The following is a 16,839-nucleotide window of genomic DNA, read 5'->3' on the forward strand; positions in this document are numbered from 1 at the left end:
TGCAACGTTGCACTTTTCTACCTAGGTACAAAAAATGTCGTTCTTACTTCGAGCACAAACATACAACAACTGGCAGTTCCTTGTTTTTCTGACACAGCGTTAAAAAGACGATTGGTGATAAAATAACCAACCGAGTGATTTCTGTTGAAGAAATAAGTTTTTCTCTAATCTCTGCTAATTTAAACTACGATGATAATTTTGTCAAAAAATCTGATTTCAACTCTCTTTTAAGTGTTTAATGCAGTATCATAATATGTGTGCCATACAAAATTTCTTAAGCATCTTTGCAAGTGCTCACGTGCCTTTCATCACTAAGGTGAATAACCATTATCTCAAACATTGTGCAGTCAACAAGATACAGTAGCCATCTTCAGCAAGCCGGAGTGCTCAACGTTGAACGCTACTAGTCGGCAATGGCTGTTTCTTTTCCTCTGTGGACTCTACTTGCCTAGTAGGATGCTGTCAACCAAGATCATTAAGATCTGCACTATATAGCACGTGTCCTTCATCATCTCAGCAATACACATCACAGGCGAACGTACATTCAATTGCTAAATTTATTGAAAAATTGTATTATTGTGTTGTCTGTAAATATAAAGATCTTGTAATTTAATTTTATGAAGCTTGTTATCCTATTTCCTCAGTTCTTATAAATAAATTTATAGGTAGTTACATAGCATTTTGAAGTACAAATGTAAATTTAACTTGCCTACAAAAATACAAATTTTGATGCTTTTTTAGATAAACATTCTTAGGTTGTGTAAGTCAGAAGTGATAGCCCCTAGGCCCGCATAGCCTCTTCTAACCATAGCAGGTTTTTTTCTTTAATCAAAAATAATCATAAATTACTGTAAGAACATGATATTTTTGTGGCTTTTATTATAAGTGTTACCTACCTCACCACTTCAGCTACGCCCCTTGATTTTGAGATGAATGTTACAATACTATGAGTTTATTTACTTTTCAATAAAACTACCTGTGCTTTGATGCGATGTACTCCATGGTGTGTCACCATGTGTGTTATTATGATCTTAAAGCAGTACAAAATGAAAACTAAGAAATTGTAATAACTTCGAAGGACTTATGAGAATTCCATGGCACAGCACATTGCACTATAGTTATGGTCTAATAAATACTAAAGGTAGGTTGATTATAACCTAACCCATCAGACAACTGGGAAAAAGCGACCTTTTATATTAGATTTTTTACCAACAAGACTAAATAGCATGGTAGTTAACCGCTGTATAAAGCAACAATAAATAAGAATGATGGTGTAAACTAAACATAGTTAGGCAGTAATAGTAATAATAAGGCCATGATGCTCTGAATAACTAATTTGTATCGTATAAATTATCAATCGACAATAAAACATTACAAAAATGTATACTTTATTGAAATATTATAGCCCACTCCAATCTCATAATTGTTTACAGAATGAATTTAATCCCAAAAATTTCAACCTCGGTAACCCCATATATTTGAATGAATGGACGTTTAATTGTCAGATGAACTAATCTAATTCCAAGCATTGTACAAAATAATTCCAAAGTTTTTAGTGTAAGCCCTTTCAAAGATAAAATGAATTTTCCTAACTTCGAGAAATTCATCTAAAGAAACCTAATACTTCGAAATTGTTCTGAAGCACTTGATAGAGATAAGCTTTATGCTCTTCATTGTCTGCACTATTAATTAGGAGTGAAAGTATCCATTTCTTAAGTCGATTATAACAAGTGGTTAAACTTTTAAATTGTTCTCAATTTTGTCTATTCTATGAATTAATTATTTATATCCTTAACAACAAACCGCAATAAACCAAATGTGTCTTAAAACATTAACTCAGCAGTGACGTAGTACATGGTATGTTAACAATTATACTTCACGTTTAACTGGCTGTAATGCTTTAAAATAATCTAACCTCAACGGGACGTCAATCCAATGTAATTCTTTGTTTTCAACGAATTGTTGTATTGCAAATAGATGGTCACCGCAACGAAGGGCACATGAAGTGCACTTCTCCCTGAATCTTCCCTAAAGAAATCCAGCTTAGAGTTTATATTATGTTGTATTTAAGAGCAAAGGACTGTAAGTGCGTACAAGAAAGTAATTTTAAGTTTCGCATCGCTAATAGAAGTGTTATTTTATGCATGAAAAAGCATTGTACAGAATAAAGTCAGTATTGCTACAATAAAAAAAAAATAACTTGTAAACCAGAAAAAGGAGTGTTTTGACAAAAAAAGTGCGGAATTTAGTTTGTTGACAGATTTAGGATCCTTGGGTAGTCAGCATTGGACGTACATAGATTTGGACAACTGAAAATATTTGGAAGATTTTTTGTATAGAGTACTTAAGGTGGAAAAACGTAGTTTTTTGGTTATGGTTTTTTTTCCTGTTGATTGTACTCCAAAGTGCTTGTGAAAGAAGTTGTAGCAATTCCAAAGACTTACAAAATGAGCTGCGTTGGTTTAAAAACCATTTTATAGTTTACTCGCAACTTGAGAAAACCAATGAAATAGCGGTTTCTTAAATTTGTTTATTATTAATAAACAATTAATCCCAATTATCTAAAATTGCTCTTAAATTGTAGCTCTTGTATGGTACATGAGGTCCTCCAAAAATGAAATTTGTACGTTTAACCGTTTTTGCGCAATTGCAATTGTTTACTACAAAAGTGGTTACTTGCAAATTAATTATCAGGGCTGGAGGCTATCCTACAGCGTCCAACGGGTGCCTACTTTGTTCGTTAAGAGTTGTACTTTACATTTCTTATTCACAGTTTTTCAATTTTTGCAATTGTTTAATGGTAAAATGATCTGCAAAAAAAAAACTGCTTCATCGCAAATTGAATATTAGCATTAATTTAAATCCCTACCACATTTTTTCTATCGAAGAGCTTGATTTTTTTTCTTAATTTTGAAAAAAAGTTTAATGTTCTACGACCCTGGGGAGTCAACACAATTTTTTTTTTTTTCATTTAATTCTCACGACTTTGTAAATTTACGTGGGCAATTTTTTTTTTTTTTTTGATATGTTATTCTTAAATACCTATATTTTACGGAAAAAAATATTTGATTGTTTATAAAATATTTGGTAGTTGGCTTTCGGGACTTCTAGAAGAAGCGAAGCGACTTCGCAGTTCATCAGTAATTCGTGTATCATGATACTCGGTGCCTTGATCATAAGTATAACCAGAAGCACCCAACTCAGACACAACCTGGCTTATAAATGCAGCTGAAGGGCAATACCAAGCTTGTTACCAATGTTATACAAATTTCCGATATTTTATTTTAGTAGAAATAAGCAAATGAAAGACCCTTCTTTTGTACCAATCGTGAAAAAACATGTATCTATGAAATTTTGAGGAGATTTGAAGTCACATGAAACCCGTACATAGCAATGAATATAAATCTATTTGCAAAAATTAAGAAAGTTTTTACAGCGATACAAAGAGATAAAAAATTTTGGAATAAGATAAGTCTCATGCTTATATGCAAGTATCCATGGATAATAATTGTCAAAAATACATCAACAATTACCTCTACAAGGAGGATAAGAGACTGCTTACGTATACAAAAATCAGAGGTGCGTTGACGGGTCATGGAAAATTTTTAATAATTGTTAAAGCTATAATCCCAGGTATACCAAATAAAATTTTACATTAGCATGACAATTATATTCTAAGGCATAACTATAAAGAACATTGAAAAGCTTGAGACAAGTATATTTATATGAGAAAAAAATGTAGTTTTAAAGTGAAAATCAAAAGACGTGAATTGTTTCACGGTCAAATTAACCTTCATAGGCACGCTATCGACAAAAATGGTATATTATATACTGATCGAATGTTAAAGTTAAAATTATGTTAAAAGATTCACGACCACAAATTAAAAAAAAAAATTTTTTAAACCATTTATGGGACTAATGTAATTTAATTGCAATCTTTTTAGATTTTCCAAATTCTGAAACCAGAAACATCTAAAGATTGTATCTTAGATGTCAAACCTTAGGACAACTTTAATAGATGAATCTGTCTGTTAATAACGTTTTGAAATGTTCTGTAAATATAATGAATATATGAAAAGTTGCAAAGAATTAGTATTTTCAGACTATACATGCCTTTAGTCAATTGAATTGAACAGTACACTCAACTTTTTTGTTCATTCCTTCGTTAGTGTTCGTGAAAAATAAATTTTTATCTCCAATCTAATTGGATCAGCGTAAGAGATATTATCTTCTCTACACTGACAGATATATGATTTGGTATTTTAACTAAAAATTTATCTGCTTTATCTATCAATTTTTAATCATTACGTTAAGTTTTTAAAGAGAAAATTTTATGGCCACGTGTTGAAAATTTAGTGGTGAGTAAAACCAGCTGATGCAAAGCAAAAAGTGTCCATCCGGTTCTTGGTGGCAAGAGGAGAGCGGAAAGCAGAGAGCAGGGCGTGACAGAACGGGAGACAGTAGCGCACATGCACGTCAAAAGTTGATTAAATGTGCGGTGGGGAGAGAGAAAGAAAGAAAAAGAGCAAGCACACCTGTCTATATAAAAATAGGTACATAAAAACGAATACATACAGCAGAAAGCCAAAGCCTATATATGTGTGTATGCGCGTAGAAACTCTCTCCGTAGGTTGGTTTATTGTACCTAATAGCAGGGGTACGCATAGACTCCACTACGCCACAGCCTCTCTTCATAGTAAGAGCACATAAAGTGCGTGTCTACGTTGGTAGTAACTTCTAACATTTCAAAAAAGTCAGTAATATATTGACATTTTTTTCTCCATTCTTCTTTCTCTTTGCAATTGTTAAGAAAGCAGTGGCTTCAGACTCAAAGCATTTACAAGGTGTTTTTTAATTAAAATTTTGGGAATAAAAATACGAACGTAAAAGCACTACAGTTCAGAAATACTTGGTAAAAGCATACCTCTTATCATAAATGCGATTATATGTAAATAGTATAAAAAGTATCAATGAAACAGTAATGTACGATGAAAAATTACATCCAAAAAATTATCATTTAAGGAATACGGTAAGTGAATTTTGGATAACCCTTAATTCGAAATCGTCGTCAATTCGTATTAGTAGTGAATTAGGGCGTGGTACAATGACTCATTCAAAATGGTTTTTTTTTCCTTCTTGTAATGGCAATTAATACTTAAAGCATGGTAAGATGTGCACGCCTTGGCTTTATTCGTGAACTGCTTAATTTAAATTTATATTATTTTATAACATTAAAACTCAAGTAAGAATTATGAAAGGATTATAATAATATTTAATATTTAAGAAATTACATAAATTAATGGACCATGGCGTGTTTACATATTAAATTTAAATTTAATGGCGTCAGCCATTGTTGGTAACTATACATTGGCTGTGTACACGAAAGGCTTCATTAGTTAAGTCACTTAAGGTCACGTGATCATTTATAATGAGTGCCCGGGAGACAACATAATGCCACCGTCGCACTTGCACACATGTTTAATACTCACGTGACCTTGACTGACTTAACTAACAAAGTCTTTCGCAAACACAGCCATTATGAGGCTGCACTTACACAGAGTCTTGATCTCACAGGACTATCTATAAGCCTATGTGAGAGCGAGTGAAAAATATGCATTTTTACGTCTGTATTTCGGTTTGCTACTGACAGAAGCTGATGACTCAAAATTCGAATTCAAAATCGATTTTTCATGCTTTCGATATCTATGGATTTTTCCTGAACATTTATGGTAAAGTATTTTACTCTGCATTTTAATTGATAATTTTTACATTAATATTTGTTTTCAAATAAGTTTTAAAGTATTTATGAAATTTCTATTGATATATTTAAAGGAAAATGTTTACATTTAAAAATTTTATTTTAAATACTTTTTCTTTATTTACATTTAGAAATTTTATGTTCAATACTTTTTTCTACCTCATCAACGCGAGTTTTAAGACGTAATAAAAACAGTATTGTATTTTTTTCAGAAAAAAAACTAACACAAATTAAAAATTTTTCTAGACTTAAAATCTAATTTTTGGGATCCAATATTCAAAATTATAAATCTTATAAATCACAATAAGTAAAGCTGACGGAGATGATGAAAGAAAAAAAACACTTCGAAAAAATAGAGATATTAAGTTAAAACCATCAACGTGTAAAGAGCAATTATTAAACATGAAACAAGATGAAACTACAAATAGAAAATAACGTTTCATCAGAAAAACAGATCAATCTTGACTTATTCAAGTTAGAAAAACAGCTGAAACAGGGCAGTCTGTCTACGGATTTTGACCTTTCAGAAGAGATACAGTAAACAAAAATACGTTAAAAATCGGAAATTTTCCGTAGAATTCAAAAAACTATAATACAAGGAACTGGCGCGCTAAGAACCCACAGTAAATGGGGCCCAAACTGTGCCAAATACGGTTATTTTTACTTCACTCTCCTTAGGCTTGGGAAATGAGAAAAAATTTTCAACAAAAGTTGTACAACTATCGATTACGGATCGATACGTACCAATCCGATGTTTATAAATTAAAAAATAAAGTGATTCGCAAAAAACTGAAAAAAAGCGTTTTTGTAAAAAGCCCACATCTTTGCGGAAAAAAATTTTTTTTACGAAACTTAAGGAAAAAAATTGAATTTTTCAAAAAAATCATGTTTTTTTTTAAGCTCTACATCTCATAGACGCCTGCATTTTTATACTCCTTTTTGAGCTTAAAATGTTCTTAAAATGTTTAAGTTATGTTATTCATAACTGCAAGCTTTTTAAATTAATCGGTAATTAGTTAAAAATCGGTTGAAAAATTGGGTATTTATCAAAAAATCTAAAATATGATTTTTCTTCCGGAAAATTGTTTATTTTATTTATTTTCGACAACAGTATAAAATGGCTAGTATTATTTAATAAAGTAACAAAAAAAAAAAAAAAATGCGTATGCACGACCGTTTGGAGCCGATATTGTTATTTTTTTTTTTTTTTTTTTTTTAAATCTAGTGCCCTCATTTTTGCATATTGAGGGCTCAAATTTTCAGAGTTTTTGGTTTAATATGTTTACTTTTTATAAAAGAAAAATACTAGAACAACATCTTCGCTCCCTATTATTTAGAAACTTAATGGCAAGCGAAGCACAGTTTTGGGCCCATTCCTTCGCTGGCAGTATCAGTGTGTCCCGGGTGGGGTTTTCGTTAGTTTCTCTATACCGGGCGCTTCCCCAGGTGGCGGATAGGGGCATCCTCTAAAGGCATGAGGTGACGATGGGCAGCTGGGGTTGCTTTCTGAGGTGGTGGTGGGGGGCGTGGGTCGGGAGGCGTGTGTGGCGTTGGCGTGTGTATCTGTGGTAGTGTGTACGGGAGACTAGTGCCCCTTGTCTTCACCAGTGTGGATGTATGGGCCGGCTCTGCTTGTGCTCCTTGTTGTTCGCTTTCTGCTGCCACCGTGGGTGGCACTCCATTGCTTGATGCGGGCCAACAAAAACTAGCACCCGTCGTGTATAGAAGTAAGCGGCGCTTAAAACCTTCTTCTCAGATACATGCACCACACTCTCACTAAACAAATACAATGATACTTACGGATTGTTCCGGGTTGCGTGTGGTAGTTCCTTTTCTGGGCTTGCGTTGGAGGCCTGGCGGCGGGTGAAGCCAGACGATGAGGCCCGGGTAAGTCTGGGTAACCACATCTGATATGGCTGTACGCATAAACAAAAAAGACGTGGTGGGCCGACGAATCTAGGCTTAGGAGGCTATATGGCGGCACCTTAGTGCCTTACGCCAGCTCGTTTTGTTGGGTTATCTGCGTGGCCGTAGGACTGTACGGTGCTGCTCGTCTCGCTGGGATGACCGTTGTGTATCAACATATACATACATTACACACCAACACCATTCTTAGACTTATTACTCAACGCCAGGGCAGTCTCCGCGGGTGGGACTGAGGGAGAGTGGCGACTCCCGGCCGGCCGGAGCAAGCAGCTGTCCTCCCTGGTAACAGATAGGGCCGCTGCCCTGGTTTTAACCCTTTTCAAATACTTATTTCTAGAAAAAAGGGTAGTGCTGGCCCTCGCGGGTCAGTACGACATTAAAAAAGATGCCAATATAAAAAACGTCGATGCAAAACTTGTACCCCAGGCGGTAACAACTCTAAGGGAATCCGCTGGCAGTTCCGATCCGGTGAGAGCCCGAGTGACTGTCGCAGGCCCCACGGATTCTGGGGGGGGGGGGCACAAAGACGTGTCTCATGGCCATCAGTGACTGCTCAATGTTCCATGGCCCTTTCTAACGGACAAAGGACAAAAAGGAAGTCTGTCAAGCATAGGCACCAACGACACCGAGGACAGCAACGTGTCAGTATTTAGCCACCAGACCCAGGAGGAGCTTGCCTCTTTAGAAGAAAGTGGTGCTAAGCTCAGAGTAAAGCGACAGCAAGTGGCTGATAAAGTCTAATCAGCAACGAAAGATATTACAGAGACGCTACGATTAATCAACAATAAGTATGGCAACACAGCGAACGCTGTTAAGAATGGGCTCAAAGCCGCGCTTAAACACCTTCAAGAGGCAGAGGTGCTAAGAAAAGGCTTTTTTCATGAAGAAGAAGTGTGTGCAAACGCTTGGAATTTGTCATTCGAATCCCTGCAGTGGAGGGAACAAAAGCGAGATAATTTTCGACGGCATGTACAGAAAAGAAACCTGAACACTGCCCTAAAGAAAATAGAACGACGTAAAAAAAACAGGAGCCCATCGGACAGCCCTGAGAAACGCCAGCAAACCATGCCTCCAAAGAAAAAGAAAACAGGCAGTGGCAAACAAGAAGAAATTCTCCTGAATGAAAAAACAAGCCAAAAGAAAAAAGTGGATGCGATAACAACAGTAGTAGTAAAGATGGCCGAAGGGCAGACCTTTGCAAAGGTGCTGAGGACGATGAAGGCGAACTTTGACCCTGATAAGGCTAATGTGGCAGTCTAAAGTGTTGTCACTACAAAAAAAGGAGACATACTTATTAAGGCCAAAGGTGTAGAGAATGCTACTGAATTCTCCCAGCAAATTGAAAAGTCGGTAGCCGGACAGGGTACTATTAAAATGAGCAATAAAACAGTGACATTAGAGGTCCGAGACCTGGATACTATTGTAGAGGAAGATGAGGTCAAAGAGGCTTTCGTTAGGACTTCTGGACTTAAGAGCCAGGAGCCAGAAGTAGCTCTGTTAAAGCCAAATGCCAGAGGACAGAGGCTGGCGTTGATAAAGGTCAACGAAGCAACTGCCAGACAAGTAGAAGAGGAAGGCAGATTACGAGTTGGCTTCGTAAGCTGCCGAATACGAAGAAGAACTGAAGTAACAAGATGTTACAAATGCCTGGGATATGGACACGTCTCAGGCAACTGCAGAGAAGAAAACAGATCAAAGCTTTGCTTCCGGTGTGCAAGCTCAAACCACCGGAAGGAAGAGTGTCCAGGCCCAGCACGGTGCTTCCTTTGCCCAACGATGGACAACAAGCACGAAGCAGGCAGTGGGAGCTGCCCTTAATTCAAAAAAGCGCTAGAAGAGGCCAGGGGTAAGGCCCAAGCAGAACGAAAATAAGGCAAAAAGGCCTTGAGTTGAAAGGCAGGCTAATGTGGACCCACGCTGCGCTGGGTACTTTTTACCTATCAGTAAGGGAAAGCATTAAGCTTCTAGTGGTGCGTGCTAGGTTAGCGGCCTACTATGGAGCGCTAGAAAGGGTGCTGGTCCTCAGGGACCTCGAGTCCTTGTCAGGACTCGAAAGCATCAGCACCTCTAGACCATGGTGGCAAGTTAGCTCTTTAATGCTGTGAGACGCGATGGTCTCCCTGGTGGCTCCACCCTGAAGTAATGCTAACACGGTTCCGGGGTGGATCAAAAGCCACGCGGCCTGGGGGGGGGGTCTAATAAAAAAAATCCACCGAGTCCCACACTACCGCTGTCCCTGCGGTTTAGCTTACTGCATTTCCCCTCCCTCCGCAAAAAAAAAAAGTACCAGTGTGTGGGAGTAGAGGAACTGGTTCGAGGACCCTGTTCACGCGCTAAGTTGTGTAAAAATATGCTCTTGTTATACGTACCGTGTCGTAGCTCCAACTGCACGTGGAGCCTTTAAATGATTATGTTTCTTGAGTGTTATGATGTGTTTTAAGGAAATAGTTCGAATAAAATTTCAAAGAATTCTAAGGTAGATAATAATTGTTAAGCATTGCTATATTTGGTAAAAAATGAACATTTACATATAAATATGTAAATAAATATGTACATTTTTTATGGTTAAGCTCATGCAGAATAATAGTAAACGAATAATAAAAACTATCGTAGCAGCAAAAAACAGTATTACAACGTACCTATACTTCGAAACAACACAACAAGCCGAATACAATAATGAAGTCAAAACACTAACGGCTTGCTGGCCATGTGCTGTCCACACTGCACAGTTGAGAAAAGAGCAGAATTAAAAAGTGAAGTTGCCAAGGATCCCGATGGGCCTTATCTCCCTCCCCCAGCCACACACCAATACTGTCAGCGAAGGAGTGGGCCCCAAATATGCTTCGCTTGCCATTGAGTTTCCAAATAATAGGGAGCAAATATGTTGTTCTAGTATTTTTTCATAAAAGGTGCACATAGTAAACTGAAGACTCTGAAAATTTCAGCCCTTAATATGCAAAGATGAGGGCACTAGAATAAAAAAAAGTGTGTTTATTGGCTTTGAAGGGTCCTGCTTGAAATTTTTTTTTTTGTTAATTTACAAAAAAATATCAGATATCTATTACTGGTGTCAAAAATAAAAAAATAAATTTTTTCTCAGTGAAAAATCATTTTTCAGATTTTATAAAAAATATCCAACTTTTGGCTAATTACTAATTAATTAAAACAGCGTGCAATAATAAACAACATAACAACAACATCTCAAGAAAATTTTAAGCTCAAAAACGAATAAATAAGTGCAAGCGTCTATGAGACATAGAGCTTTTAAAAAAACATGATTTTTTCGAGAAATTTTAAAAAAAGTTCTAAGTTTTCTTCAATTTTCCGAAAACTTGGTTTTAAAGTCAGATAAGAGCTGCTTTTTTTTCGAGTTTCGTGAAAAAAAATTTTTTTTCCGCAAAGATACGATTTTTTTACAAATACACTTTTTTCGGTTTTTTGCGAATTACAAATTTATTTTTTATTAAATAAAATTGGATTGGCACGGATCAATCCGTAATCGATAGTTTTACAACTTTTGTTTAAAACTTTTTTTTATTTGACGAGCCTGAAGAGAGGAAAAAAACTGTATTTGGCATACTGGGCCCATTTACTATGGATTCTCAGTGTGCCAGTAGTTTGTATTTTAGTTTTTTAAATTCTAAGGAAAATTTTCGATTTTTCAAGTATTTTTGTTTACTGTATCTCTGAAGTAAAAATTTAACATGGGGCTGAAAATAGACAGACTGTACTGTTCCAACTTTCTAAAATTGTTGGTATGTTATTAGGCAATAGAGTAACTGATTCGTCAATTGTTTTGATCCCTGTGTTTCTATAAACTGCGGCAGACTAATACCGCTATAAACAAAAGTAAGATACTACTATCGAAGTGAGCATTTAATAGTATATGATTATAATTTTGCAATTACCAACATAAAATAAAATATATATTTTTCTCGCTTTTTATTTTCTTTAAATAATCATTTGTAATAATTTTTAAGAGAACTTTTTTTTAACTCTAATTCGTACGATTTACTTCTTCTTCTAGACAAGGTCCAATTTTAATCCTTGTGTCTTTTGACACATTACATTTTTCTATCCATTATCTCATCTCTTTTATTACTCCACCACTCAAGTCACTCTTGAAATAAACGTTCCAAATTGTGTCTTCCTTATCTTTTCTGCTGATGCAGTTGCCATGAAATACTCTGCTGATCACTGTAGCTTTCATTACAGCAGTCCCTATAATTATTGCTTTGTAAGGTGCGGTTGTGTTATTGTTGTCGGGTATTATTTAATTTACATTTTCACAAGATGATGATACCATACTAAGTCTACATTAATCTTCATTTTGTACCACTGTTACTCAATACAGTGGCGGCTGTTTATTTAATACTTTCATTTGATTTATATTTTTTACAAATTGGTATTGATCATATTCAAAAGTACAAAGAATAACTAAAATAAACTATATTAGTCTACAGTAGATTTGCGGAAACATATCATCCACATTCACGCTTACCGGTTGATTGCGTGAGAGCCACGCGGAAACAGCACTCGTTTTTAAATCGCTATATCATTCTTTTATTGCACCAAGATTGCTGAAATTGAACCAAAAACTTCTTTGAACTATAAACTATAATACTGTATATTTAGACATATAAAATTAAAAACTTTATCCTTCCTTATTTGAAAAAATACGCATAAAATCAAACTATCGAATTATCGAGTATAATTTTTTTTTTTTCCTACCATGTCTCAAAATGTTTTGATAATTTTAAATCTGTTTTGATGTTTGAAGAATTGGTTTCAAGTATGACATTTAATTTTTACTAATAGCTGGGTTTTATCGAGTTGCACTATCAAAATCAAAAAATAATTTTTTTCAACTTTTTGCTTTAAAAGTCAATTTTGACCATGAAACCCCAATTTAAACAAAAATAAATATAGTGTTCGTGTTCAGCACCCCTATAAATAGTAAGATAAAGTGTTTTTAGCGACTAAAACGAGGTTGATCGGTACCCAAAAAAAAATTCGGGCTGATCCGCTCTTTTAATAGTATACATAAAACACTTCGTTCTAAAACGTGTTCGTAAGACCTATCGAAATATCAGATTAAAGAAAAGTACGACTCTACAAGTAAAACATTAAACTTAAGTAACTAATAAGTTTGATTTTATTATTAGTATTTTCATACAGATCTCTACGGTACCTATACCGTTAAAACTACTTTAAATTCTAAAAAATAGGGACAACAAACTATTGACCATGATATATATTTGAAAAATCAAGTAGCTGTCGATTGACAAATTGTTGTTTCAAAAAAGAAAATATTATGTAACATGTATACTGTGTTCAAAAGCTTAACTAAACACAGTAAGCAAGTATTTTGAAATAATTATACAAAAGTTTTAGGTACATTAAATTTTTTTAACTGTGTTATCAAACATGTTAACACCGAACTTAAAATAACAATATGTTTGTATTAAAAAAATTATGGAATAATTATTATATTTTTTTTGATGTACGAATCTTCATGTCATAATTTTTTTGAGCAGCGTCCATCAAAGTATTGTGAGTAAAAATGTCTTAAAAATAACGAAAACTTACCGGAAACAAAGCTTGAGCCATATACGGTTCCATATATTGATAATAAAGTGACATAATCTTAACAAGACATTGTAATGCCGCTACTTTAATTTGTGTATTTGTTGACTGAGTTGCTTCACATACAACTTCCATTATGAAATTCCTTTCTGACTGCAATAAAAATAAAATTATAATTTTTACATCACATTACGGTTTTAGAATGTGAGTCAAGATTTAAGTAAATTATCGTTTATTTTTAAGTCGATGATGTAATTCTATTTAAAGACATGATACTATTGTCACGTTCTGCAATTAAAATTTATTTACCCATCACAACAGAAATAGCGTTAGTAACATATTCCTAATGTAACGTCGGTAAACTAAAAATTACCAATAATTTTTCCCCAGCTCATTCCCTAAGAATGTTGTTTTGAAAGCACTTGAGCAAGGACCAACATGCATCTAAAAAGAGGTGAATCACCTGCAAGTTACTGATACTTGCAGTACAATCGTGATTTATGTACAAGCACGCTGGCTTATGCTAACCGGAAATGAGAAACAGAATATTTTTCGACAACCATAGATGCAAAAGTTCAACTGGGAATAGTTAAACTGAAATACTAAACGCAAATATATTTTTGGATTAACATAAAGTTAAACATTAGGATAGCTTAGAATTAATACATAAAAATAAGCGAAAACATTAGTAAAAGCCAGAATCGTCACAAACAACCAGTACACACTACACCACTAGCAAACAACTACATTACATATTAACTATAACAAACCTGGTACACAACATTAGTAACCTTCAAGGGATTACCCGATTTTTACCATTCAAGTTCGCAAGCTCATGATTTACAGAGTAACTCTTTTTGCATCGCAATAATAATTTCATAAACATACTGCAATAGTCTAATTTGTCATCTAGTTGATTGCTAACTCTTTTTTCTAAATGTAAAGGAAAACGGAAAGTAACCCTTCCCCTTTTCTTGACTCGGAGAGAGAGTCCGTACGCCTGCCTCCAATAGGGGTAACAGAGTTTCTGAGTCCTTAGAGTACAACGAGATGACTTCCTCTCCAACTACTAGCAGCAGAAAACCATGTTGACTAAAATTCTACCAAAATTCCGTATTATTTTTGTAACATTATAAACATCCACAACTACCGGTAAACCTAATTATGTTAACTCGCGACAGGCAAAGCACTATTATTCTAACAACTGCTATTCTCATTATCATTATTACAATTATTATTATTATTACAATAATTATTATTATTATTGTTGTTGTTGTTGTTGTTGTTGTTGTTGTTGTTGTTGTTACTATTAATATTATTATAAATAACACCACTAATATTATAATTATAAGTTATTACGGCAGTAGCCACCGTTTTGGCGTTAAGTAGTAGTATTAATTAATAAATCACCAATCGTTTGTTCACCCGAGCATCAATCGAATTGTTAAGCAATTTTCACCGCTTTTTTTGCCACGAGTTCAGTTAAACAAACGACCGGCGCTTAGCATTAGTAAATATTAATGATATCCTGTCATAATGTTCAGGTTAAATTATATTAAAATCCTGTCAACTTCGTATGTAAAAGGGAAAGGAAGGACATAAGAAAGTGAATCTCCTTCCCTTCTCTTAACGCAAAGAGGAGAGTGAACCGGTTGTGGTAAGTGCCAATTTCTGAGTGGCTATACTAGGGCAGTTCTAGCCAATGGGATTTTCGGCTATTGTCATTTTTGCAAAATTTTTCCCCGGCAACCTCTCCTGCGTTGTTATCGAACCAGCGCGTCACCAAGGTCCGCTACTCCTTATAAAAAGGCCCAGAGATTCTCTTAACTCGGACCCCTCGAACGGTAGACTGAGTGATAAGAGTCCGCCTCTGCTACCTTCCAGTCTACCACGAGGTAAGGACCCAGTTCATTTTTGTTTTTCACCCTCGAACAGTCGACTGAATAGTTAGAGTCCGCCTCTGCTATCACTCAGTCCTCCACGAGCTCGTAGCAAAAACCTCTTTACTTACCTTGGCTCGTACTGGTTCGCCGTGTACTCCAGTTATATTTAAATAAAAGTAAGTGTGAAAATTATAATTTTCTAGTATTCTTTCTTTTCCGTTTGTAATCTTTTTTGGCTGGGTCCATAACTAAAGTTGTTTACGCGCGCACCAATATCCGCCACAGTGTTGGTATCCGAGGATCCTTGAAAATTATCAAAGTTGTTTACGGGCGCACCAATATCCTCCACGGTATTGGTACCCGTAGATCTTCGAAAATTATTAAAATTGTTTACGCGCGCACCAATATCCGCCACGGTATTGGTACCCGTAGATCTTCGAAAATTATTAAAATTGTTTACGCGCGCACCAATATCTGACACGGTATTGGTACCCGTGGCCCCTTGAAATTTGCTAAGCTATTTTTCGTGCACGCCACCATCTGCCACGGTAGTGGTACTATCAGAGCAAGAACTAACAGAAATAAAGCGAAAATCAGTACTCGCGATGGTATTAATACATCCGAGCCCGGTCGCGAGAAACAAAACTTTTTCTCGTAACAGTGCCGGCATCGTCCAGATCGCAGGTGAGATACCCTTCGGTACACCGCTCTGGATAAAAACAACTAACTTTAGGCGCACCGTGCGCAGATTAAGTGTATCGGGATATTCCTTGCATAAAAATCGCTTCAAGTTGTATTAAAACAGTCGTAGCTTCTTTGCAAGTATCGTGTCGTTAGTTAGAACTGTCCCTTTAGCTCTGTGTCCCATTAACGTGCCCAGCGTGTGTCCCAAGTTATTAAGCGAAAGCTTGGACTCGAATAGTACGTCGCGCCGACGTAACACTAACTTGAAAAAAATGGCGTACAATGCTCAGAGATAAAAATTTCAAACAATGATTTCCAAGACTTTTTAAGAGTATACAAAAAAAATATCATACAGAGTAAATAATATCTCACGATATGTTTATGCTGTCAGAGTTTTATTTAAGGATTATTTCGTGAATTTAAGAGGCTTTAATATAGTTATTATATGCTTATTGTATACTTATTATATACTTCATTATCAATACAATTATGGATGACTTGAAAACTGACTGCTTGGTGGATTTTAAAACTAACTTATAACAGAGAACCTTTCGTTAATTTTCGCACAGTTAACGATACTATTGTGTGCTTAAAATCTCAATGTATAAACACTGACTTTTTCATAGCTTGAATACTGACCGTCAACATTTGAAATTGACTTTTTAACCTTTTGTTTACAGCATCAACTTTTTAGACTCAAGTATCAAAACAACTAAAAAAAATCTTATCACTACATGGTTTGGCAAGCCGTTGGCCTGTAGTCGTTTCCTAGAATTTAATTCTGGTCATTTAATGCCATTAACAAAAAATGTTAAGTATGACTTAGTACACAGTGTAATTTCCTCGTTTTATGAGGAAAATGTCAATTTAGTTTCAATTTGAGGATAATTGAATTCTAAAAAATCTTTTCGTATCCAAGATTTGTTAAAAAATCAATTGAATCTATTGTAATTAAAATGAATGATAAAAAATTTTGAGAATCCACCTAATACAACCAAACTG

The 16,839-nt window shown here is 35.1% G+C and overlaps 1 protein-coding gene across 2 annotated transcripts in view; it reads right to left on the reverse strand.

The window, feature by feature from the left end:
- The window catches only part of Fs(2)Ket (Importin subunit beta Fs(2)Ket), a 342,528-nt gene that overhangs the window by 132,227 nt on the left and 193,462 nt on the right, over window positions 1-16,839 (reverse strand). For both annotated transcript variants that reach the window (XM_089595816.1, XM_014355220.2), the window contains exon 5: window positions 13,274-13,423. In XM_089595816.1, the coding sequence (XP_089451942.1) occupies window positions 13,274-13,423 (150 nt within the window). The remainder of the gene's footprint in view (window positions 1-13,273; window positions 13,424-16,839) is intronic.

Source organism: Copidosoma floridanum, unplaced genomic scaffold, assembly GCF_036245765.1.
Source record: "Copidosoma floridanum isolate Cflo_tuat_1 unplaced genomic scaffold, Cflo_Japanese_pri ptg000028l, whole genome shotgun sequence".
Taxonomy (NCBI): domain Eukaryota; kingdom Metazoa; phylum Arthropoda; class Insecta; order Hymenoptera; family Encyrtidae; genus Copidosoma; species Copidosoma floridanum.